The 25,859-nt window shown below is 37.9% G+C and overlaps 1 protein-coding gene across 5 annotated transcripts in view; it reads right to left on the reverse strand.

Annotated features, from left to right (window-relative positions):
* The window catches only part of dcaf6 (ddb1 and cul4 associated factor 6), a 229,305-nt gene that overhangs the window by 12,404 nt on the left and 191,042 nt on the right, over window positions 1–25,859 (reverse strand). For 3 of the 5 annotated variants that reach the window (XM_043700878.1, XM_043700883.1, XM_043700881.1), the window contains 3 exons: window positions 15,681–15,719; window positions 9,519–9,657; window positions 9,267–9,423 (listed from right to left, as the gene is read on the reverse strand). In XM_043700878.1, the coding sequence (XP_043556813.1) occupies window positions 9,267–9,423; window positions 9,519–9,657; window positions 15,681–15,719 (335 nt within the window). Of the gene's footprint in view, window positions 1–6,097; window positions 6,199–9,266; window positions 9,424–9,518; window positions 9,658–15,680; window positions 15,720–25,859 lie in introns of those variants that run through there. The other 2 variants (XM_043700882.1, XM_043700880.1) reach the window with 2 other exon arrangements.

Here is a 25,859-nt window from a genome sequence, read left to right on the forward strand (position 1 = left end):
GCCAACAAAGATGTGTCTGTGATTACAATTAGAATGATAAGAATGGAACCAGCTAACAGTAGCTCCACTCAGGTGAATGACAGTAGAAAAAGTGTTGGAGGAAGATAGTGTGATCAACAGTGTCAAAGACTACAGACAGTTCAAGGAGGATGAGGGGAAAGTATACCATCATAACAATCGCACGTGTTATGACACAGAGGTGAATCCCTCTGTTAATTGAGCCAAACACCCAGAAAAGCTCGCCTCGCCTCGTAATCTGTTAAAATAGGAGTGACATAGAACTCCCAAATTCCATTATTTAAAGAAAATAACAATTTTTTTAAACTCTAGATGTGAACATTAAACAACTATTCACAACTCTAAACTCCCCTTCTCTTAACTGCTGACTATCTGCATCCAACTCTATAACAATATACTGTTCCAATAAGACACTTGTTAAAATTATACCAACTTAATTTCAAAACCACACAGCCACTGTCTTCTTTTGTATGTTTCTTCTTCTGGCTGAGGATCTTTCTGGGTCATCTTTGTTTTTATTGCCAGTATGTTTCATATAAAAAGATACCTTTGATTGAGTGTTTCCTAATTCCCTGGAGAACAAGATGTTAGCTCTCCATGCATTTCTGTCTTGACAGCAGTTGCTTTATGGCCAATTTTCAAAATGTCTGCATTTTATGCCCCTTCAACATCTGATTGTCTCATTGGTTCAGTGTTGGCAAAACAATAAATTCAACACAATTGGGTTTTAGTATCCTGGGGCATAATTTAATCTGATTGATTAAATTTGAATTGTTGTCAAAACAGCAACCAAAACTCAGGTATCCATTTCACAGCCAATTGTTACATATTTTCAATTTTGCAGTACAATGTCGGACTGCCATCTAGTCATATACACAGATGCTTGTAATCTCAGTTCACAACAGCATTCACTCTCTCTTAAAGGTACAGTACACATCTTCAACTTTATAACACATGGATTGCTGTGACAGTTTTGAGCTATTTCAGTTGTGAACTTTTTTGGTACTCCAACACAAGTGGAAACTTTATTGGAGGGATTCAACCACAGAATTCCAGGAAAGATGGAGATGGATGGCGACAACATGGTCAAACATTTTTGGAGAGGAAAAGGAGGTGAAATCAGGTGAGACCAGCCGCACCTTGTTGGATGACTGTAAAAATGGCTGGAAGACTGACTAATAGTCTAATCAACAGTGTCAAAGGCTGCAGACAGTTTGAGAAGGATGAAGGGGAAAATGCTATTGCAATTACCTCTTCAAGTGTTGTCCTTTTTTAAATCTGTTGTTATTGCCCATCTTCTCAAAACACTAAACCCTTGACCCACAATCAATGCAAACTACCATTTCCATCTCTAACCTCCCTTTCCTCTCCAAAGTCCTTGATCATGTTGTTGCCTCCTAAATGGTAAATCATTGCTAAACTGCCTCCAACACAATTAAATCCTTCCTTAAATAAGGTAAGCAGTACTATACACAGTACTCCAATGTGGTTTCATAATCTTCCTAACGTTGTATTTAATTTCCCGAAGGATAATGATAATATTTTATTAGCTTTCCTAAATACTTATGGTACCTGGACACTAACCATTTGTGATTCATGCATGAGGACTCAAAGATCCCCCTGATTCTCAGGGCTCTGATTCTCATTTAGACAATATGCTGTTTTACTGTTCCTGCCAAAAGGAACAATTTCAGATGTTCCCAAAATTACAGTCCATTTTCCACAGCTTTGTCCCTCACTTAACCTATTCGTATTTTACTGTAGCCTCTTTATCTACATTCCATAGCTAGCTTTCCTTCCTCTCTACGTTATCAGCAAATTTAAAAATCACACAACACCAGGTTATAATGCATAGTTAGCTACCTGACAAAGGAGCAGCGCTCCAAAAGCTTGTACTTCCAAATAAACTTGCTGGACTATAATTTGGTGTTGTCCACCTCAGTGAACTTTGTCCACCTCAGTGCAACACCCGCACCTCCACAACATGATCTGCAAATTTGGCATCGTACCTTCCATCTGTTCATCCAGGTCATTGATACAAATTTTAAACAGTTGAGGTTGCAGCACCAGTTACTGTGGCACACTACATTCTTGAGAATCTAAGAAAGACCCATTTATGCCTACACTCTGCTTCCTGTTAGCTAGCTAATCCTCTATTCATGCCAAGATGTCACCCCAAGATGTTACTCTCTGGAATAACTTTGACGTGGCATCTTATTAAATGCCTTCTGGAAATCCAAGTGCAGTACATTCAGCTTTCCCTTTTATCTACATGTTTTTTTGTCAAAGGACACCAAAAGATAGGTCAATCATAATTTATTTTTCGATAAACTTTGTTAAATCTGCCTGATTAGTTCAATATTACTGAAGTGGCCTGCTGCAATGTTTTTGATGATAGAAGCTATCATTCCAAGACAGATTAAGGATGAGCCCCAGCAGGACGCAGGTGCTCGTTAGCCCACAGCTCCAACAATCTACTCAGTACTACTTCGTTGGTGTTGTGTTTTTTTCTTAATTCCTCCCCCGCTTGCAATTTCAGATTTATTCCTGCCTTTTGGATGTTACTTATATTCTTTACAGTGAAGACCAATGCAAAATACCTGTTCAATTAATGTGGTTTTCCTTATTTTCATTTTTAATCTTCCAGTATCACTTTTTACAGGATCAACACTTAATTTGTTAACTTTTTCCTTCTTTTAATATGTGTAGAAACTCTTACAACTGTTTTTATATTTCTGGTTACTTTTGTTCCATACTCTCTTTTTCTCTCCCCGCTTATTAGTTTTTCAGTCATTCTTTGATTTTTTTTAAGTTCTGTGCAACCTTCTGACCTGTCACCTTCCTTTGTGCAATTATGTTTTTCTTTCAATTTGATACTATCTTTAGCCTTTTTAGTTAATCACAGATATTGGATCTGTCCCTACTAATTTTCCTCACTCATTGGAATGTATGTATTCTCTGTGCATTCTAAAATATTCCCTCAAATATCTGCCACGACATCTCTATTGGCCTATTTTTAAATTAATTTGCAAATTAATTTTTGTCAGGTTTGCTTTCAATGTCTCAATTTCATTACTTAAATTTTCAAATGTTTTGGACCCACTCCACTATCCCTCAAACCGAACATAATATTCATTGATATTATGGTCACTGTTACTTAAGGGCACCTTCAATATTAGGTCAATAATTAATCCTATCCCATTACACAATACCACGTCTAGTATAGTCTGCTCTCTGGTTAGCTCCAGAACATACTATTCCAAAAAACAATCCCGCGAACATTGGTTAAAAAAAAAATCTACCCTTGTCTGTCTGATTTACCCTGTCTATATGTAGATTAAAACTCCATATGGTTATCGGAAAAGCTCTCATTATTTCTTCTTTTATCCTCCATCTTACTGTGTGGTGACCATTATAGAGTCTGTACAATACTCTCACAAGTGTTGTCTTTATCATTTCTTATTTATACCCAAACTATTCCCACATCACGGCTTCCAAACTTTGATCATCCCTCTCTATTATGCTAATAGCATAATTACATAACACAGCTATCTCTTCACTTCTTCCTAGTTTCTGTCATTCTTAAATGTCTGCATCCTTCAAGATTCAGGTTTTAATCCATATCATCCTGCAGTTATACCTGTTGGCAGATCATACTAATTCATTTCTATTTACACTCTCAGTTTATCTATATTACTTTGAATGCTATGTGCACTGATACAGAGCCTGTAGTTTTAGTCTTTTACCTTTTTAAAAATAAATTCTAGCCCTATCTGTCGGTTGACTCTCAGATTGGTAATAACTATCCCTTCTTGTCTGTTTATCATTTTCCATATCAATAACTATTTCTCTTTTGCCTTGACTCAGCTCTTGAACATTTGAAATGCTCATGCCCGAAACGTCAATTCTCCTGCTCCTTGGATCCTGCCTGACCTGCTGCGCTTTTCCAGCAACACATTTTCAGCTCTGATCTCCAGCATCTGCAGTCCTCACTTTCTCCTCAGCTCTTGATTCACCATATCTTACTGAATTTGATCCCTTGGCCTCCACTATTTCATTTAAAATCCTTTACTTTCCTCTTTATGCAGTTGGCAGGAACACCAGCCTCAGTATGTTTCAAGTGGAGCATCAGTACAATCTGAACAATACAGACCCTTCTTTTCCTAGTACTGCTACCAGGGTGCCATGAAGTGCAGCCTACTCTCTCACACCACGTTTGAATCATGCAATCATCTGTCTAATCCGATTTGTCCCAAGCCTATGTGGCTCAGGTAATAATGCAGAGATTATGACCGTTGAGGCTCTGCTTCTTAATTTGGTGCTTAGCTCTTCATGAGTGTGCAGAACCTCCTCCTTTGTCCTGTCCATGTCATTAGCAACTGCATGAACCACAATGATAGGATCCTTCCCCTCCCAATTTCTCTCCAGCCCTGAGCAGAACTATTAGGCAAGCAAAATAGCCATTTGGACTCTCAGTCTTTGATGCAAAGAAAACTGTCAATCCCATGAGTATACAGTCCCATACTACTACTACATGCCTTTTTATTCATCCCCAGGTAAAAACAAGGACTGCAGATGCTGGAAACCAGAGTCTAGATTAGAGTGGTGCTGAAAAAGCACAGCAGGTCAGGCAGCAGGAAAATCGACGTTTCGGGCAAAAGCCCTTCATCAGGAATAGAGGCTTCTTACTCACCCCTGTTGAATGGCTTCCTGTACCACTGTGCCATGGTCATCCTTCCTACTGTCCAGACAAACAGAAAGAACCTCAAACTTGTTGGACAATTGCAAAAGCTGACTCTCCTGGGCTCCTACCCTGTGCATCCCCTTACCAGCTTCCCTTGCAATCATATTCTTCTAAGCCAAAGCACTGACCAATTTAGAAGACCAAGCTCTAATAAGTGTGATTACTTCCCCATACAAAGAACCCAGCTAACAGAAGCATTTGGGTTTCGAGTTTCGAGGAGGGTTTGGTTGTTAGATAGCATGAAGAAGTGATCAAAGATGGTCTTATCTGTAATCGATTAATCAAGAATCACAAGACAACGAGGTCAAGAGTGTGACCACCAGTCTGGCTTGGAGAGTTTGCATAGAAGAAAAGATTTGGGGAGGATAAGAAGACATTTAATTTGGAGTAGAGAAAACACAATTAGTTGTGATGAGGGTTGAAATGACCCTGAAGATGCAAAGCTATTTGGTGCAAAGGCTGAGAGAGGAAGATAGTGTAGATATTCTAGACAGAACATATTTATGGCACATGGGGAGGGCAGTCAACAACAATGACTTTTAAACAGGAGGTGAGAAGAGTGCAACAAGGCAAGATGCTACAAGAAGACAAAGTGCTAGAGCAGCAAGATCAAATGAACCAAGGTGATTTGGTCAGGGCAGGTGGTGACAAGTCAGGGTGGGAAGGGGAAATTATGTCAATTCAATCAGCCACAATAATTTCATGGATATAAAGGATCGTGTTTGCAAGTGATTGAATGTTTTGGAGGGAGATGCTGACAGGGGTAGTGACACTTGACCTGCTAGCATAATGCACAGAAGGAGGTGAGTGGTAAGGGTGAGTTGATCAGAAGAGAAGTGCCAAGATTAGACCACACAGATGCACTGGGTGGGAATGTCAGTGAGAGAGGAGGATGGAGTTGTTACTCATAATGAGCCAATACCGTGTGCCTGGATAAGCCTGATAGACGATGCCAAAAGAGGCACAAAGGCAAATTGCAGGTTTATCTAATTGAGAGTCAAGCCTCGAATAGCAGCAAGAAAGCAGGACATTTGAGGGACACTGAATGACACTGAAAAATGTAATCTATTATGAAATTTTGGATAGCTGTGCATTTATGAAAAGACTGGGTGGGTGATCCATTTATTTTGAAATTACAGAAAAATGCATTTAATCATAAGATACGATTGTCCTGCGACTAAGAAAGTTTTGTGCTTTATATTGTTGCCTAATTGGGGCAAGACAATATGGATCACTACCTTAACAAAATTTAGGACTAAGTGTCCCCCCTACTTGTTGAAACACCAAATCACTGAGGTGTTGTCTATCCACTGGAAGACTTACCTGTGTTTTGTAGATGGAAGTGCTGTGTTTCAACAAGTGTTCCAAGTTCTAACCTGTTGTTGTATCAGGTGGACTGAAATGATGTTCAGGTTCCCTGTACCCAAGTGGAAATCCTATCCAGAGAGGGAAGCATCAGTGATCAGGATGACAGGTAGGCAGGGTATGCAACTGATACCCGCCAGATTATTGCCTTTGATTACCACCATTATCCTTCTGTTGGTTCACAGCTAGAGGAGTTACAGCCTCCCCGGTGAGTTTATATTGTTGTAAAAAAGGGATAAAATTGGTTTTGTTCGTTGTATCCATTATTCCACAAAATAAGATTTAATATTTCAACCAATCAGGCTGGGCTACCACTTTGAACAGAATATTTCTTATGTAGCACTCAAATGGCATCATAAACATTAAATATTCTCTATTTACATGTCGTTGGAACAGAACTTGATAATCTACAATAACTTCATAATTGAGGTTATAAGGGTGACATTATAGAAGTTTATAAAATCATGACACACATGGACAGGGTGAATAACCAAGGTCTTTTTCCCAGGTATAGGAGTCTAAAACTTGAGGGTGTAGGTTTAAGATGAAAGGGGAGAGATTTAAAAGGGACCTGAGGGGCAATTTATTCATGCAGAGGGTGGTATGTTTATGGAATGAGCTGCCAGTGGTGGTGGTGAAGGCTGGTACAATCACAACATTTAAAAGGCATCTGGATGGGTACATTAATAGGAAGAGTTTAGAGAGATATGAACCAAATGCTGGCGAATGGGACGAGATCAGTTTAGGATATCCAGTGGTACGGATGAGTTGGACCAAAGGGTCCTTTTCTGTCATGTATAACTCTATGACTATATGAATTTGCATTTAAAGTTGGCAACAGAACCCACAGAGGATAATGATACCATTCTTTAGAACTCAGCATGATGAGACAATGTCAGAAAATATATATTTTCCTCCTCCTACCTATCATCAGTGCACAGAAGTATATTTGAGTCACCAAAGTACCATGATATTGAACCCTCACATTAGTTAAAGGACTGTGTATTTAGCACAACTGGCATCATCCCCAGATTCTTGTCTACCTTATCTTCATGCCAGATGTTGAAATGCCATTGAACTCAAGTATTTGCTTTGTAACCAAATATTTTGCCTGTCTTATTTGAAGGGAAAAGTGAGGTCTGCAGATGCTGGAGATCAAAGTTGAAACTTTATTGCTGGAACAGCACAGCAGGTCAGGCAGCATCCAGGGAACAGGACATTCGACGTTTCGGGCACAGGCCCTTCTTCTGTCTTATTTGAAGCCTAACTTCTATGAGAAATGGTGATTATTGATAAGAAATTCAGATTTCACAACTATCGGTTTCTAAAATAGATAATGTTTTGAGCATTATTGGCATGAAATAATATCTGGTCAACACTACAAAGTGCTTTACAAAATGCTATTATCCATTCCCTCTTTCCTTAATTGTAAGAAGCATTGATGCTGCTCTACTTTTTCAAACTATTTCAGACTTGTTGAAAAGCCCAATGGATAGCAGGCATGAGAAAATAAGTGAAGACATGCATAAGGTGAAAAACAAAGAATTGCATTTATATAGAACTTTTCACAACTTCAAGATCTTCAGGAATTTTATAACTGATTCATTACATTTTGAAGTATGAGCACTGTTACAATGTAGCAAACACAGCAGCCATTCTGGCCTTCACCAGGGTCTAATGAACAGCAACATGATAATGACAAGATAAGTTGGTTTAATAATGTTAGTTGAGGATAAATGTTTGCCAGGATATCTGAAATAACTCTTCTGATCTTCTCTGAGATATTGCTGAGACCTTTTTTTTTCAAGATCCACCTGAGTTAGCAGAAATAATGCCTAATCTGAATGACAGTATCTCTTAACAGTGCAACACTCTCAGAGTGAGGCATTGAAGTGCCAGCCAAGGTTATATTTTCACTTCTTTGGAGTGGGATGATTACCTTTTGATGCACTGTGCTACCAACTACATCACAGGAGACATTAGAAATTTGAAGAGAGCAAAGAGAAAGGTGAGCAAAAGATGAAGAGAAAGAAGAGAGTTTTAGAAGGGGTGACAAAACTTTGAAGATACTTTTTGACAAAAATTGGAGTAGAGGGGTTGGGGAAATTTCAGATAGTAGTATCTTCTGAATCAAAATTGAGAGCAAACAAGAAAATCATTTCAAACAAACAACAGTTAAGCAGGATGATACAAGGTTTTAAACTTTTTGGAGATAAACTTTAGGCTCTGCTCTAGATTCAGAAGGTTCCCATTGGCTTCTTATTTTCAACTATTATTATAGGGGGTGTTGTTTGCACTTTTCATTTTTGCCACTGAATAAAAACAATTTAAGTACGTTTCATACAAATACAGCTTACAAGCAGAGGTTTTAAGATGTAAATCACAAGACAGGAATAAAGATGAACATACATATTTTTCTGAGAAAAGAAACATTATAACACGTCCTTCATTGTGTTTGTATTTTTAAAATTTTCTCTTGACCTCCCCACCTCCTCACAGAGGAATGTATGATAAAGAACAGCAGCTCTACAAGAGGACTTGGCCTCTAATAAATTTACTTAAGTGACCAGGACAGCAAATGTTGTCCAGGTCTTTGGTACTCCAGTTCACCTTTATCCTCAAACACAGTCCAAACTATTTTGCAGAGTTAATTGGTTAGTGACCAAAAATAGAAACTTTAACTATTGTTTTTCCTTCCTCATTTGGGAATGGAGGCCAAACATGAATTTATGCAAACCAATTCCCCTTACTACCTTAATATTACAGTTATAAAGTGAATTTAGTAAATTTTGAGTCCAGTCCTGAGCCTCAAAGCAAGACTATCAGAAGAACGGAGTCTTAAAGCCAGTTCAAAGTCAGGTCAGAGATGAACACCCCATTTAAACTGCACAAGTTTAACAGCAATGCTACATGAACCTAAAGTTTAATTTAAACGTACTGATGACTACACTGTTGCCCGGCTTAAAACTGACAGAGTAGATTGTGTCATTATAATTTAGTGCCTCACCTTGTGATACGTTTAGCTTCTAACCATGCATTCTAATATTTCCCTGTTAATACTTTAGCAGAATTGGTCATTCACAATTTCCACTCCAAAATGCAAAGAAAACATTTTTTTTTCAGATGAGATACTACTTACTTGGATCAAAAGGATGAGGCTGTAGACAGTTCACCACATGGTTGTCAGCTTCCAACAGCATCAGTAATTCAGCTGTCTGCCGATCCCAGATGAATATATGGCCGCAGTCTGAGCCACTAATTACATAATAACTACCCCAGAAGTTGGCTTCTTTGATCTGAACCCAAAGACAGTTAATTATCATTGTGTATTCCAACAGCAAAAATGCTTTTTACTTTTTTTAATAAAGATAGTTTTACAAGATTTGTTTACCATTGTCCTTGAGTTACGGTGGCCTTTGTAAACCATTTTTAATGTAGGTTTTCTTATGTTTTGAGTCTCTAGCTCCTCCATTTCCTTCTTTTCTTTTCTCCTTCTGAATAACTCCTGAATACGGGCAGCTGCAGTACGTCTAAATTTCATGTGTAGTAATTCAGTACAAAAGTTTAAAACAAAGGAGAAAAAAATGTTAATTAGTTGTTCCACTAAAAAATTTTAAAGAAGATTGCAGTCTTGGTCTGTCTTAACTGTCAAGGACAGTCAATTTCAAAAAGAATTACTTGATGCAGCAACAGCTTGATTCTTTATTGTGCCTTTAACAGTACAAATAAAGAAAAGGGGCACGGAAGAGATCTCGAAGGAGTTCTCCTTATTCTTTGCAGTGACAGCTGTTATGGCTCATCAATATTTGGATCACAAGGTCAATCTAAAAAGATATGCCTTTACTGTTCAGGGGCAGTCCACATTCATCTATATTTAGATAGCAGCACTGCTCCAACGTAAAGAACGGAATAGTGGAATAGGATGCCATCCATTCAATGGTATAATCTCATGCCACAGGCTTGGTAGCCCCATCTTCTGGTTTTCCTGATGACCTCACAGGAAGCAAACATTTGGTTCTGCCTTTAAAATAACCAAATCCAGTAACTCATCTGAAATAAAATTATTTTAGGAGAAAGGAATGAAATGTCCCAGAAACTTTAAAATGACAAAATTACAATGTGAGGATTCCCCAAAGTTGAAAACTATGCACAATGAAAATTAACAACACTGCTAGTTGAGTCCATTCACTAGCCACTGATTTTAGTTCTTCATTATGTGTGTAAATGTTAGTTATTAGCTCATATAAAAATAACAAAAAAACACTGAACATTTCTAAGTTTGAAAATAATATCTCTTCAAGCTGGTAAGAAAAATGAATTTGCACATATAGAATGCTTAAGTATATCACAGATCATTTTCTGGCAAATAGATAATGCTGAACCCAACCACTATCAGAGAGAAACACTGCAAGTGAATTTTCACAGTGTTCTACAAACAATGAAATATTCATTATCTCACTTTACTATTTTATTTACTATTTTTATTACTGTAGTGGGGTTGGTTCAGAAGTAAATGTTGCCAGGATATCAGAATGTCCCTGTAGTTCCACAAGCAATACCATGGCAAATTTTACATTGACTTTATCTGAAAGATGGCAGCTGATGGCATATTGTCTCCTTGAAGTATCTGCTTAACTTAATATGCTCAACTTGGGTTTGAATCTAGAAATATTTGAATCAAAATAAGAATGCTTCTGTTAAAGGTGTTAATGGTGAAAAACTGAAAACACAAGCAATCTCAGGATCATATCATCAGTAAAGATTAGAAACACAATAGAGCTATTGAGATTTCTGCCTTTCTGGTCATGATTAGTTTCTTATAAATTTGATGGGGGACTTTATTTTTGGTAGTGCTACTTTGTATTGGAGACAGCATGGCAAATGTTCTAAGGTACCCCAGTTTTATATATAAGTGTACACCTCCTTCTCAGGCAAGCTTTAATAGCATTTAAAATGCACAGGAATTGAGGAGTAAGATAATATTGAAATTCCATAGCTATTTTAAAATGAAAATGCCCTTCAAAAACATTTATCAACTCGCAGACTATGTGATTTTCATCCCATATTTAACAAATAACCTCCAAGTTTTTGAAACATGGTTTGCTATACATTTCTGGAACTGCTTATCCTTCAGGCAGCAGTTATTCCTCTTAAAATGTTTATTGCTTAAAAAAAGTTTCAAGAATTTGAATATAATACTATCCTTGATGAGGAGCTGTTGCATTGAGAAGGGATTGACCTGAATCTCTCAGGCTGGTGCAAATTGAATAATGCTGTACATGGAGCTTTAAACAAAATGACTGGGATGGGAGTGGGTTCAGGTAAGGGAAAACTTAGACTGTTAGAGAGGAGGGGCAAAGCAGTATTGTGATAGGAGCGATGATAATCTAAGTGTGACAGAGGTGAACACGTACAAACATAAGAGATACTATAGGGTCAGGAGAGGGAAAATGGTAAAGGGACAGAATTCAAGACTCTATTTGAATGCACACTACATTCATAAGAAAATAGATAAATTTATGCATAAACTGAAATCACTCTTTATAATTTTATACCCATTAGAAAGACATGGTTGCAAGGTTACTAAGTTTAGAAACTGAATATTCAAAACATATCTGACATTTCAAAAGGTTAGTAAGAAAGATAAAGAAGATGGCATAACTCAGTAAAATAGTTCAATAGTGAGAAATGATCTTGGTTCAGAAGATCAAGATGAAGAATCAGTTTAGAGGGACATAAGAAATAACAAAGGAGGGAAGTTTCTGGTGGGAGCAGTTTCTAGGCACCTTGTGAGCAGCTACATTGTAGGACAAAATATAAAAGAAAAAAATTGATGGGAGTGAGGAAGAGGCTGAGAGAGGTATTGGGAGGGAAAGGGCAAGGGGTGTGGAAGGCTGAAGGGCCAGGAATCAGGGAGAAAGAGGGTGGTTGCAAGAGAGTGGTTGAGGTGATGTGGGAGTTGCAAAAGGGTTTGGAGGGGAAATAGAAAGCTGGCATGGTGCAGGGGGAAAGGGGAGGGGAGAGGTTACAAGGTGGAATGGGTGAATAAGAGAGAAAGGCTTTGGGAGCAGGAGAGTTGAGGAGGGAGAGGAGGGCTTCAAGATGGTGTAGGAGAGACAGGATTGGAAAGAGGATGGAGTAAGGTAGGGGAGAATAGTTGGTGGGTGGGATAGAGAGTGAAAGAAGATGCATGTGGCATGAAATATATTGAAGGCATGGAAAAGAATGCTGCACAGGAGAGAGACCAGTTTTAAATCTGTCACAAACGCAGCTAACTGGATAACAACATTGAGATTATGAATCACTTGAAAAATAATTTGCAATCTCCAGTTTAAAGCTGGAAATATTCAGTAATTACTATATGGGAAAAATACAATGGAGTGTACCATAATGAATGCTGAGTGAACTGTTTACTTTAGATCGGAGATTAAAATCTGGGATGCAGTAAAATAGATTGCTTTGTGAATATGGAAATATGTTACCTGTGACCTCAACCAGATAGAATTCCTACAGTGTGGAGGCAGGCCATTCAGTCCATCAAGACTACAATGACACTCTGAAGAGCATCCCACTCAGACCTAGCCCCCCTAATCTATTGCAATAACCCCACATTTACTATGACCAATCCATCTAGCCTACACATTCCTGAATACTACAGACAATTTTAGCATGGCCACACCACCGAACCTGCACATTTTGGGACTGTAATATGACTTATGGGAGGAAACCGGAGCACCCAGTAGAAACTCATGTAGACATGAGAAGAACATGCAAACTCCACACAGAGTCACTTGGAATCAAACCTGGGTCCCTGGTATTGTGAGGCAGCAGTGCTAACCACTGAACTGCATGCCGCCCACACCTGGAAGATGTGTTTAGTGGCCATGTTTGTGTGTCAGTTATACTGGCAGAAAAATATGTTTGTGCTAACTTATGCCTGTCCTCTTATGCCAATTTAAATACTGTGGTGTCTAGGAATTAATGTTTTCCTTGATTGTTGTGGTTTTAAACTTAATGGAAGGTGGGTAATTATTAAGGATCATTGTATGAGGGATCTTCACCACAATTTAAAAAGATATATCTGGTAGATTTGCTGCCATCATCCTTTTTTCTGTTCGGGATCTACAGGGCCTGGTTTGTCCCACATGGTAGAGGAAAATCACTTGATAGTTTAATAAGACTATCAACAAGATATAGTGTATTATATGTTAGCAATCAGTTCAAGTTACACAGACTTGGGGAACATTGCTACAAGGCTAAGAGGGAGACATATATATTAAGTCTTACTCCTTTGAGGAATCAAGCCATTCAAATTTCAATGCAGCTAAATACCACAATAGTAAGACTTGTGTTAAAATATAAATGCAGGTTTATACTGAAAGACTTTTAAAAACAAATCATTAATCCAAGCTTCAGACAGAGCAAAGTTTCCTCCATCTCTGCCTCTTCCTCAACTAATTTTGCATACCATCTTCAACTAAACAATTACTGCTTAAAGATGGCACTATATTGATTATATTTTCACAAAGAACAATGCCTTGATTTTATATTTTCAATAAGAAATGTGCTACCAGCAAGGTTTAATATTTAATAAGAAACTCAAGAAGCCTGCCAGTACAACTGCATTCTGATTAAACAACCAAATGACCAGTAAACTTCACTTTGGTCTAATAAGCAATCTTAATCCAAGGTGGAATTAGTATCACTTTTTAAAAATCAATTCACTGGTTAATAAAAAAAATAAAAATCAGAATTACATAAATAAACATTATACCACAAAAAACACATGCTATTAGGGTAATGAAGCTATGCAACAGGCAGTGGGGTTAAAATGGACAACACTGATAAACAAATTTATCATTCAAGTTTGAAGAGACTGTATTCCTTCCCCTTCCTCTCCCCTTCCCAACCAACTTCAAGCACATCCAGACCAAGGGGTGATCAGTCAAGAGTGATTAAATTATGCTCACTCTACATCACTACTTCAGACCTGAAGACAATCAGTTGCTTTACTCTACATTTCAGGCCTCTGACACTGGTTTCTCTTGTGATGATACGACAGGTGTCAGGTGACTTCTAACCAAATGGGTCCCAGCTGAACAGAGCCCGGTCCTGAACTGTCATTCACAAACATTTTGCAGTGGATCCTCAAAAATAATTACATTTGCTGACATGGTGTATGTATAAAGTGAAAATTGTCTAAATGACTTTGTGAAATAGCATTTTGTGGAAGTTAAGCCAAAGCAAAGAGTAGGGTAGGGGTGACAAAAACAGATGAAATCAGCAGAGAAGCCCAGCTCTCCTATTCAAGTTACTGTTGTACAAAAGCCTACTAGGTTTTGATGTCATTTATTTATCAAACAGCAGGTTGAAAAAAAAACTAACAGATTGGAATGATTCAAAAATGCATCAAAGCCAGCCCTATTCTGAGCATGATGCGCAAATGTTAAAAATAAAATATTTTGCAATGACTGTTGCTGGAATACAGTTCTAGGACCATTAGCAGTCCTCTGGAATGTCAATCAAACAGCCATTGAATATTTGCTTTTGTGGTCAGGGAGTTATCGTGTGTGTGTTTGGGTCATGAGTTAGTGTGGGAGAAAGAAAGGGGAAGGGGTCAGAGAAATTGAAAGGAAATGGATAAGAGGAGTTTATATGCGGATCAAATTATCCAAAGTTGAGAAACTTCGTCTCTGCCCAAAAATAGCCTACATCTAAAAGATATTCATGGCCATAAATGGATTTCCTGTTCAGTATTTTCTACATTAGAAATATTTAAAAGATGGGTGATTATTTTGATAACATCTCCATTTTATTCACAAATGTTACGCTGACTTCTTTTAGGTCGCCAATTTAATTTTACATTCTACTTCAAACTGATTTTTGGATTGTTACTTCCTTGAATCTAGGATTTAAATGTTGCCAGAACAAAATAACACTAAATATTTTATTATTCTGACAATTTGTTAAGGGTTAAGTTAAAAAGGTCAAACTAATTTCAGCTCAATTCTCTGTCAACATAATTACATAAATCTGGTTATTTTTGTAATTCTATAAAGGTCACAGAGAAAAGAAAAGTTTGGTTTAAAATGCCACCCTGGTATTCTAAATTTGTAATTAAATTGAGACTTCAGAATATTAGTGTGGAGCTTCAGGTAGAAGCTCTAGATCATAGAGTAGAGGATACTGTTGATAATAACAGCAATTGCTAAATGTACTTCATGACACTCCTGATATACAATTTCAACAGTGACATACATACAGTAGCCCATGGAAAAAGGCATCATGTGCTCACTTGCTAAAATTGCCAAGAGTAAATTATTCCCTTAAATCTTTAGTACCTGACTTTGAAGGCTTTGTAAAATCGTAAATGATCACAAGTAGTAGTCAAACAGGTTAGGTTTGTTTGCACCACCTTTCCTCACCTTAATTACACATAGGCAGGAAATAGAAGGAGCACTGTCTCTTCAAGAGCAATCATGGGTTATATGAGAAAAACATGGTTTGAACTGTTAAAATCCAATCTTCAGTACTGTTAAGTAGATAGAATTACCTCATTCTATCACCCACTGCCATTCCTCTGAAAGTAAATCTATTAAGGAGAAAAAGAATAAGGGCTCAGGTTATACATGAGCAGCCTTTGGTGTCATAAAGCTGATGTCACATTCCCAGATTCTTGTTAATATCATTGGAACGAAACATTTCAGGTAAGCTCCTTAAAGGATGGTGCTAATTTTATGGCACCCATTAATATATTAAATTTTATTATAATAACCAGTGCACATTTTCTTTTTACACGAGTAGACAAAGTTCAAAAAAGTTCAAGTCTAAAGTGATAATGCAGGTCCATTTATTTGAGTCTAAATTATTGTACATTGTAGATATGAAATCATCTGGCAGACAACTCTGCAGGCTGACTCACGTTATTTCTTAATTCATATAACTATCTGGTAATAGCCTGGTGATATTATGAAATCAGTTTTGATGAACAATTCAGAAGTTTGGTTTGAACAAAAAATTCTGTGAACTCAGAAAATGTAGAAGTTTTTCAATTTGGCAGGTACAAGGATATTAAATTCAAAAAAGTGAATTAAATGAATTCATTTTAAATGGAGTACAATTGTAAGTGAATCTTTGCTCATCCAATGCTTTTACATGGTGCAAGAGAGGATACAAATTTACTTCATGATTGGTTTGTCTTGTATTTCAAAATGATAGCATTTTGCCTATGCTCAGGTTTTATAAAGGTATATTGCAAGTGGCATTTGGCTACCTTTTCTTTCTAGTTTATACTACTCAATAAGTTATGTTTAAAGACTATTCTAAACATACTGTTTAATTTTATTGACAGTACATAGACACAGAATAAAGATATTTTTGGATCATTTCAAAACAGGAAATCCTGCCAAGATATTTCAGCAAATCTGAAACAAACCAAAAATAACGTAATCAATGCAGTGGACATGCATTTTTGTTTTGTTTTGAACAATTTGTTACTGGTACTCATAACTTGAAAACTAGAAAAATGAGGCTTTTTAAATCAATGTTCATGTTCATGACAGTTAAGATACGGGTTGTTTGCAATAGACAGCACTACATTAGAAAATATTTTGCATACATCCATTTCACATACATTTAAACTGGTCAGATTTTCAAGGCTGAAATACATTTCCAAAATAAGAATGTGCACCATATGCCCATTGCATTGTATTTGAAAATGATCAGTGTTCTACAATTATTGAAAGAAAAATGAGAGTGATTTAAAATTACTCAAATAAAATAGAAAATGCCAGAAATATTCAGCAGATCAGGCAGCATCTATGGAGAAAGAATGAGTCAAAATTTCAGGTCAATGATCTTTCATCAAAAATGAATAAGATTTTAAGCAGAAAAAAGGTAGTGAGGGAAAAGAGCAAAAAGGAAAGGCCTGTGAGAAGATTGAAGACATGAGAGATTAAATGACAAAAGGATGGTGGAAGGCAAGAAATGGTAAAATGTCAAGAGACAAGAGAGGGATCTGGAGCAGATGTAATTACAAAATAGCAGAATCATTACAACTGCCATTTGAAAAAAAAAAGGGTTAAAGATTATGATTTGAATTTGCAGAACTCTGCTGATTCAGAAAGGAGAGATGAGCTGCTGTCTCACAAACTTATGTTTAGAATCATTAGCACAGTTTAGGAGATCGAGGACAGAGATGTCACAATGAGAGTGGAGCAGAGAAATAAGATTACAGGCAACTGCAAACTTCAGGTCACGTTTACAAATCTGAACAAAGTTGTCTAAAAATATGATCCAATTTATGTTCAGTCTCCCATGTGCAAAAGACCACATCAATACAGTGTATTGAATTGAAAGAACTATGAATAAATTGCTTGAAGACTTTTTGGAATCATAGACTATAGGAAAGGAGGACATAGAAGGGCAGGTTTTCACTTTCTGAACTTGGATGGGGAAGTCCTGGAGTAAGGGAGGGGTTTTGGGAGTAATTGAGGAGTGGCTCAAAGTTGAAAGAATGAAATCATATTGTCGGTGGTGGCAGAAAATGTTCCATTAAATGCGAAAGCAATTGAGATGGAAGGTGAAGGCCATGGACAATATTGTAGTTCAGTAAGGGAATGGATGAGAACAGCCATACAGGAAATGGAACGGATGTTTAGTTTAGACAATATCAATAAAACCATAAAGATTTTACTGTTCAATATGTAAGCTGAAGAATTTGAATACCCTTAGTTGCATTACACATTTTATGATTCTGAATAATCTGGTATTTGTATCTGCTCCCTCCAGCACTGCTTTCCTGCCTTCTTTTAGAGATATGGTAAAGAAAAATTGCAAACTGGGTACTGTCAAAAAAAATGTAGAGCATAATCTTTTATAGACAGGCTATAGCATAAATACTACTCCATGGCATAGCACAGATTACTGGAAAGAAAATAGACAACAAGCTAACAAAGAGATTAGAAGAGGCAATGGAAAGTTTGAGTCAAGAGACTAAATTTGAAAAATTGTTTTGAAAGAAAAGTGTGGTATGGACAGAGGGTTCGAGAGAGAGAACTTCACAGAATAGCACCCAAGCGCTGAGGGCACTTGCCGATGTTGGAATGTAAAAGTGATCAGTGTCAAGAATAGTAGCACTGAAGGATGAGGGTCGAGACTGCAATGGTAGAATAGAAGGCTTTGCCCTGTCCTATCACTCAGTCACTGGACTGAAACAGAAAATTTGGAAGTTTGCATCAATGCCAGCTTTGTTTTGGAAATATGGACATTTCTCTTAAGGAACATAAAACAGAAAATATTTAAGGGAGAGTAACATCTTGTGGCACAAGAATACATTTCAATATGTTGGTCCATCAAGTTTTAGACTACACTGCAAAGACAGGCATGTGCAAAGATTGTAAATTAATTTTTAACACTGTCAATTTATTTTAAAAAGTGATGCTCTCCTTTTCTGAATCCATATTTGCCATTAAAACCTATAATCATAAAATTACTATGGTGGAGGAGAACATTCAGCTCATCATGTCTGCACTAGCTGATCACACGAGCAACATTACCTAGTACCTTTATCCCCATACCCTTGCACACAATTTCTATCCAATAATCATCCAATGCTATCTTGAAAGTCTCAGCTGAAACTGCCCCCACATTTCCAGACAGTACATTCCATACTCTAACAAGTATTTTACAATACATGATCAGAGGAATCATTATGATTACAGCATTCAACCAACAATACGCACACTATTGAGTAGCTGCATGTGTGAGCTGAACTGCCAAATTGTGAAAAGTTTAGAGGAGTTCAGGCTAGCCTGCACTACTTGAAGGCTAAAAATCACACAACACCAGGTTACAGTCAACAGATTTGATTGGAAGCACACTAGCTTTTGGAGCAACGCTCCTTCATCAGGTGATTGTCTGATGAATCACCTGGTGAAGGAGCGTCGCTCCGAAAGCTAGTGTGCTTCCAATTAAACCTGTTGGACTATAACCTGGTGTTGTGTGATTTTTAACTTTGTACACCCCAGTCCAACACCGGCATCTCCGAATCATGACTACTTGAAGGCAACCTGCATGTCTTAAAAATAGGGTGTTATTCTGAGTGGAGCAAGAGAATGAGTTTGACCTGGGAATAGCTCATGATACAACACAATAATATGCATACACCAAAGTTCTCCAATGCAGTACTGGAGTGCTTGGTGCAGGATCAGGACAAGAGAAGAGATGCTCTCCAGGCAGGTAGACATTGAAAAGGCAATGGGAGCAGATATCCTTCATAATTGATGTCATGAATGTGGCAAGAAGTTCAATGGACTTCATATGTACAATGGTGGTCAGTGGATGCATCTTCAAATGCTATAACTCATCAATTACACCACTAGATTCTCACTGTTCATTTCATCAATACCCCTTTAATCACTTCAGTATTAATCACAACTCATACTTCATATTCATAGCTTCACCTCACCCTCACACAGTTAGCGCAGTTAAACGTTTCTGATCCACTTGCACATACTGCAAGCAAGTATAATGGGTACATCACTAAAACAGACCACAATACACACATTCACACATCTCTTGCAGGACATGATGATAGAGAACTTTAGGCAGTATCACCTAACTGGTTATATATTCTCATCTTGACAAACAAATGATGCTGGATATTATTGGAGCAACCACAACTAAGACTAAAGTGAGTTGAAGATGAATTATACTCCTTCTCACATCTCAGTTCAATCCTCCTCTCTCAATTTATTCTGATTTGCAAGCTGCAATAGTTTAAGCATGTAGCTCCTGCTTTACCACTTTTCTTCCCTCCCTGGAATCTTCTCTTGTGAACCTAAGAAAAATGCATTGCCTTGACAGAATTTGTGAACACTGCAGGTGCCTGCTACGGAGTTGGAATATTCAAAAGGCAAGTGTGTAACTTATTGACAACTTCAAATATCACTATCACCTATGTCAGGCTCCTACTCATCAACTACAGTTCTGCCTTCAACACCATGATCCCCTCCAGACTAATCTCAAAGTTCCAAGACTTTGGTCTCAGCTCTGCCCTCTGCAACTAGATCCTCAGCTTCCTGACCCACAGACTGGAATCAGTGAAGACCGACAACACCACCTGCTCCACGATAACCCTCAACACTGGTATCCCACAAAGATGTTTTCTCAGCCCCCTACTGTACTGCCTGTACACCCATGACTCTAGCGAAATTCCAAACAAACACCATCTACCAATTTGCTGACAACACTACCATGGTAGGACGGATATTAAATAACGATGAATCAGAATACAGTGAGGAGAGAGAGGGCTTGATGACATGGTGCAATGATTGCAACCTCAATGTCAGCAAAATAAAAAAACCTGCATGGAGAAAAGAGGACACACCTCCATCTACATCAACGGAGCTGAGGTGCAGGGGTTCAAGAACATCAAGTTCCTCGGAGTCACAATAACCGACAATCTGTCCTGGACTTCCCATGTAGATACAACAGTCAAGAAGACACGCCAACATCTCTTCATCTGGAGACTCAGGAACTTTGGCATGTCCAAAAGGACCCTCACCAACATTACAGATGCACCACAGAAAACATTCTATCTGGGTGCATAATGGGCTAGTACGGCAACTGCTCTGCCCAGGACCATAAGAAACCACAGAAAGTTGTGTGTGCAGCTCAGACCATCATGAAAGCCAACCTCCCAACTATTCACTCTATTTACACTTCTCTTTGCCACGGAAAGGTTGCCAGCATCAAAGACCCTTCTCACCCCGGTAATACTCTCTTCCAAGCTCTTCCATCAGGCAGATGATACTGAAGCTTGAACACAAAGATACAGAAGCTGGACTGCTGAATGGATCTCTCTAACTTCAAATAATGTTGATCTTGCTTTGCATGCCTCCAGTGCAGTTGTCACCTTGTACGCCTCATTCTAAGCATTCTGTGATCTGTATGCTCTTGTTTGCTATGACTGGCATGTACTGCTCGCAAAACAAAGCTTTTCATTGTATTTAGGTACATGTGACTACAATAAATCAAATATTATATGCTGTATTACAATAATGTTTAATGCAGGAACTCAAAGACCTGAGTTCTGCAAAGGTAAGTTGACTGTTATGTTAATTATAACTGTGTTAGGCTGTCATGCATAACAGTTACTTTTCCAATTGTTAAAAATACTATACAGCATTAAAATATTTTAAAAGTCCAGTCATCCTTTTCTGTCATATTTTGCGCTGTGATTTACAATCAGACAATTTTGGTTGACACATTGCATTTGAAAATTCAAAAACATCTCTTTATCTTATACCTCCAATAATTGATAGGCTCTCTGCATTGAAATAGCAATGAGATATCTCTCCTTTCAATTGGTTTCAGGCAATGTGGTTCCTTATACAAAGTTTTTATTGTGTCAGCAGTAGCCATTATGGGTTTCAAAAGCTACAAACGGTTTCAGCTCAGCTGTGTCTCTATTGACACACAGTGATAGCATTAAACCACATGACATCGGAGCAGAAGTAGGACATTCAGCCCATTAAGCCTGCTCTGCCATTCAATGTGATCATGGCTGATCTGATCATCCTCAAACCCACTCTCTTATTTCCTTTTCCCCATATTGCTGGTTTCTGTTATTAATTAAAAATCTATCTCAGCTTTAAAAATACTGACCTAACCTCTACAGCTTTCTGCAAAGAATTTCACAGATTTACTACCCTCTCAGGGGAGAAATTCCTCCTCATTTCTGTCTTATGATCACTTATTTTGAGATTGTGGCCTCTGGTCCTAAACACTCCTACAAGGAGCAACAACCTTTCTGCATCTGACCTGTCAAGTCCCCTAAAATCTTGAGAGCTTCAATTAGGGCACCTCTCTTTCTTCTAAACTCCAATAAGTACAAACCCAACCTACTCAACGTAGCCTCAAAAGACAGTCCCTTCAGGTGCAGGGTCAGCTGAGTGAGTTTTCTTTGGACAGCCTCCAGTCCCATAAAGGCTTCCCTTAGATAATGGGTGCAAAACTGCTCACAGTATTCTAGTTATGGTCTGACTAGTGTCTTGCACAACTTGTGCAAGACCTTCCTATTTTTTATACTGCATTCCCATTGAAAGAAAGGCCAATATTCCATTTGCTATTTCTGTTACTTGCTATTGCCTGCTGACCTGTATGCTAGTTTTTGAGAATTATCCATGAAGAGTCCCAAATCTCTCCATCCTATAGCATTCTTTAGTCTTTTATAGCTCCTGTATTCTTCTTTTCAAAATGTATAACTTCCCATCTTCCAACATTTTTATTTCCATCTTCCAAGTTTCTTCCCACTCACTTAGCCCACCCACATCCCTCTGTTGACTCACCATTGGCCTTCCAAACTATTTTTGTGTTATTTGTAGAAGTGGCTTTAGTACATTCAACTTTCCTCATCCAATTCATTAATATATATGTTGCTCTCACCACCGATCCTTGTGGCACTCCACTAGTTACAGTTTCCATACTTATTCCTCCTTTCTCCCAACTTTCTAGGCAATCCTCTATCCATATTGTCTCCAACACCATGGGTTCTTATCTTCACGTCTTTTACAAGGCATGCATTCTGAAAATCCCAATATATCCAAATAAAGGTAAAGTCATCATAGTCCCAGAGGATCACAGGGCTGCTCTCTCTTTAGAGAGTTTAACCTGAAAGTCACTACATCTCAGAGGGAGAGAATTTGAGAAGGAGAGTCTTTCATGGAAACCTCGGTCAGTATGGAAATTGAATGTGTGCTGTTGGCATCACTTCGCGTTGCACACCAGCTAACTGAGCTAACCAACCCCCTACATCCAAACATAGACAGAGTCTAAGTAGAAATCTTCCTGGTTCCCTACTATTATTTGGATCCACTGTTCATTACTTTCTCCACCGTGTGGGTGGCACAGTGATCAGTACTGCTGCTTCACAGTGCCAGAGACCCGGGTCGAATTCCCGCCTCAGGCAACTATCAGTGTGGAGTTTGCACATTCTCCCCATGTCTGCGTGGGCTTCCTCCGGGTGCTCCGGTTTCCTCCCACAATCCAAAGAATGTGCAGGTTAGGTGAATTGGCCATGCTAAATTGCCCGTAATGTTAGGTGAAGGGGTAAATGTAAGGGAATGGGTCTGGTTGGGTTGCTCTTCGGAGGGTCGGTGTGGACTTGTTGGGCCGAAGAGCCTGTTTCCACACTGTAAATAATATAATCAAATCAAAATATTCTAACAAATTTGTCAGGCATGAAATCTGTGTGAAAAAGACAAAAACTGAAGGCAGTCACTAATGAGCCAAGTGTGCATTTCAGAACGCACAAGACTGCATGGGGCAAGTTCAATGTACACAGAAAAATCAAAACATAAAATGATGTATGGGGAGTATTCCGGTTGTGCCACAGAAAACTGCTATACAACGGTAGAAAGCTGTCTTTATTCCTGTATACCAAAAGTCTTGCCATAAAAGTCAACCTAGAATTTGCTTTGCCAATTCTCTTTTTTTGCATGCTATTTTGAGCGTTCCACCCACAGGAACATCCAAAGTTCTCTGTACTAACACTGAAAATGTTCACAGTTTTAAAAAAAATATTGTTTTATTCTTACTACCAAAGTCAATAACCTCACAGTTTCTCTCAATCTGTCATTTTGTTATACACTCATTTTAACTTGATTTATATCTCTTTGCAGCCTTTCATCATCCCCCTCCCCCTGTGTATACTTGAGTAAAGGTCGATCTCGTGTAAAAATCGAACCCCTATTTTTGGTCAAAAAATATGGGATTTTTCGTATATCTGGTGTGAAAGTCAGCCCTGGTTCTTCACAAATAACAGATCAACATTTGAGAGTCAGGGTATTATCCTGTACATAAATGTTACGATGAGGAATTTTTTTTCATGCTATGATGTGTTTTGGTACAATTTATACCAATTTGGTGTGAAAGTTTAAAACGCATCAGGTCAGAGTCAGGTGACAACCTCCCTTTGTGTGTAGCTCAGCTGAAGTCAGTTCCCTACAGCACTCATGGAATACACATACCTAGTTGAGATTTTGTAAATTCTTCATCATTTTGCAAAAATGCCCTCCAGAAAAAACAAAAATTATATAGCAGTATTTAAAATGAAAGTTATTAAAGCTGCAGAGAAGACAAGTAACTGTGTAGCAGCAAAAGAATTGTGTGTTTTGAAGAAACTCGTGAGAAAGATATCAAACCAACTTCAGACAATTCCAAAATGAAAGTGTGCCAACAGAGGTAAACCTAGCAAGTGGCCATAATTGGAGAAAAAAGTTGCTAAGTGGGTACTTGAAAATTGTCAAAGTGGAAAATGTGTTAGTCATGAAGCCTTCTGAATCCACGCACAAAGCGAATCAAAGGAGGATAGAATTTTGGATTTTAAGGCAAGTGCTGGATGACGCACAAGATTCATGAGAAGACATGACTCTGTACGATGATATCATTCTTCCTCATGATTATGAAACTTTATTCGGTACTGAAGATGTTGAACAGTGTGATTTTGCAGGATTTTAATCAATTTTAATGTATTTGACATTAGCTTAAAAATGTGTTGCTGGAAAAGTGCAGCAGGTCAGGCAGCATCAAAGGAGAAGGAGAATCGACGTTTCGGGCATAAGCCCTTCTCCTGCAACACATTTTTAAGCTCTGATCCCCAGCATCTGCAGTCCTCACTTTCTCCTAGTTTGTATTTGACATGTTTAGTTTAAGATGTACCATGTAATTGTAACTTAAAACCATATTATATTTCTAATACAGTTTTTGTATGTATAAATGAAAGTTTACTAATTCATTTTTGTGTCATTATCTTTATCCTGTAATTACCATAATCCGTTGTGATTTTTTTCTTAATTTGCTTAGAGATTAACTGGGTTTCTGCTAAAGGTACAATATTTTGGACTATAGCATGAATTTAGGCCACTCAAAAGTAGTATTCATATAATATTTGACCCTGAAAATTTAACCTTAAAAATAGTCCAAAAAATTCAACATTTACACAAGTATGTACAGTATATTCCTGCCTATCTTTGTATCATCAGCAAACATGGATTTGTTACTCCTGGGCTTGAAGTTATTAATATTAATTGTAAAAGTGTTGAGACTCTTGCAGCCCTCCACTAATTACAGCCTGCCCCATTTCTCACTACACCCTGTTTTGCTCCATTATTCAATCCTCCAGCCTTGCTAACATATCTCCAGATAAATGAACCCTTGTCTTACTTCTATGTAACACCTTTTTGAATGCGTAACACCTTTTTGGAAATTCAGGTTTGCTACATCTACTGGCCCTCTCTTTATCTGCCCTTCTTGTTACTTGCTCAAAGAAATCTCTATAAACTCATCAAATACAATTTTTAAAAGTGCTGCTGACATCATTCGATCTTACTCTGTGCGTTCTGAGTGCATTGTTAATATTCCACAATAATAGATTTTAGTACTTTCCTGACAATTGATGTCAGATTTACTAACTTGTAGTTATCTAATTTTTTCTTCCCCGCCCCCTTTTGAGTAGCAAGGTTCAATTTCCTAACTTCCAATCCCGACTATTGTAGAATCTTGGAAATGTAAGAAAATAGTAACAAGTGTATCTGATTTCTCTGTAGCCGTCTCTTTTAGGATTGTAGAATGGGGGTTCGAATGTAGATAAATCCTGGATTTGCAGGTTTTTACTCCCTTAACTTTCTCTAATATTTTTGTCTCTGATGATACTATGTTTGCATATTTT

The sequence above is a fragment of the Chiloscyllium plagiosum genome, chromosome 12 (genome assembly GCF_004010195.1).
Source record: "Chiloscyllium plagiosum isolate BGI_BamShark_2017 chromosome 12, ASM401019v2, whole genome shotgun sequence".
Lineage (NCBI taxonomy): Eukaryota > Metazoa > Chordata > Chondrichthyes > Orectolobiformes > Hemiscylliidae > Chiloscyllium > Chiloscyllium plagiosum.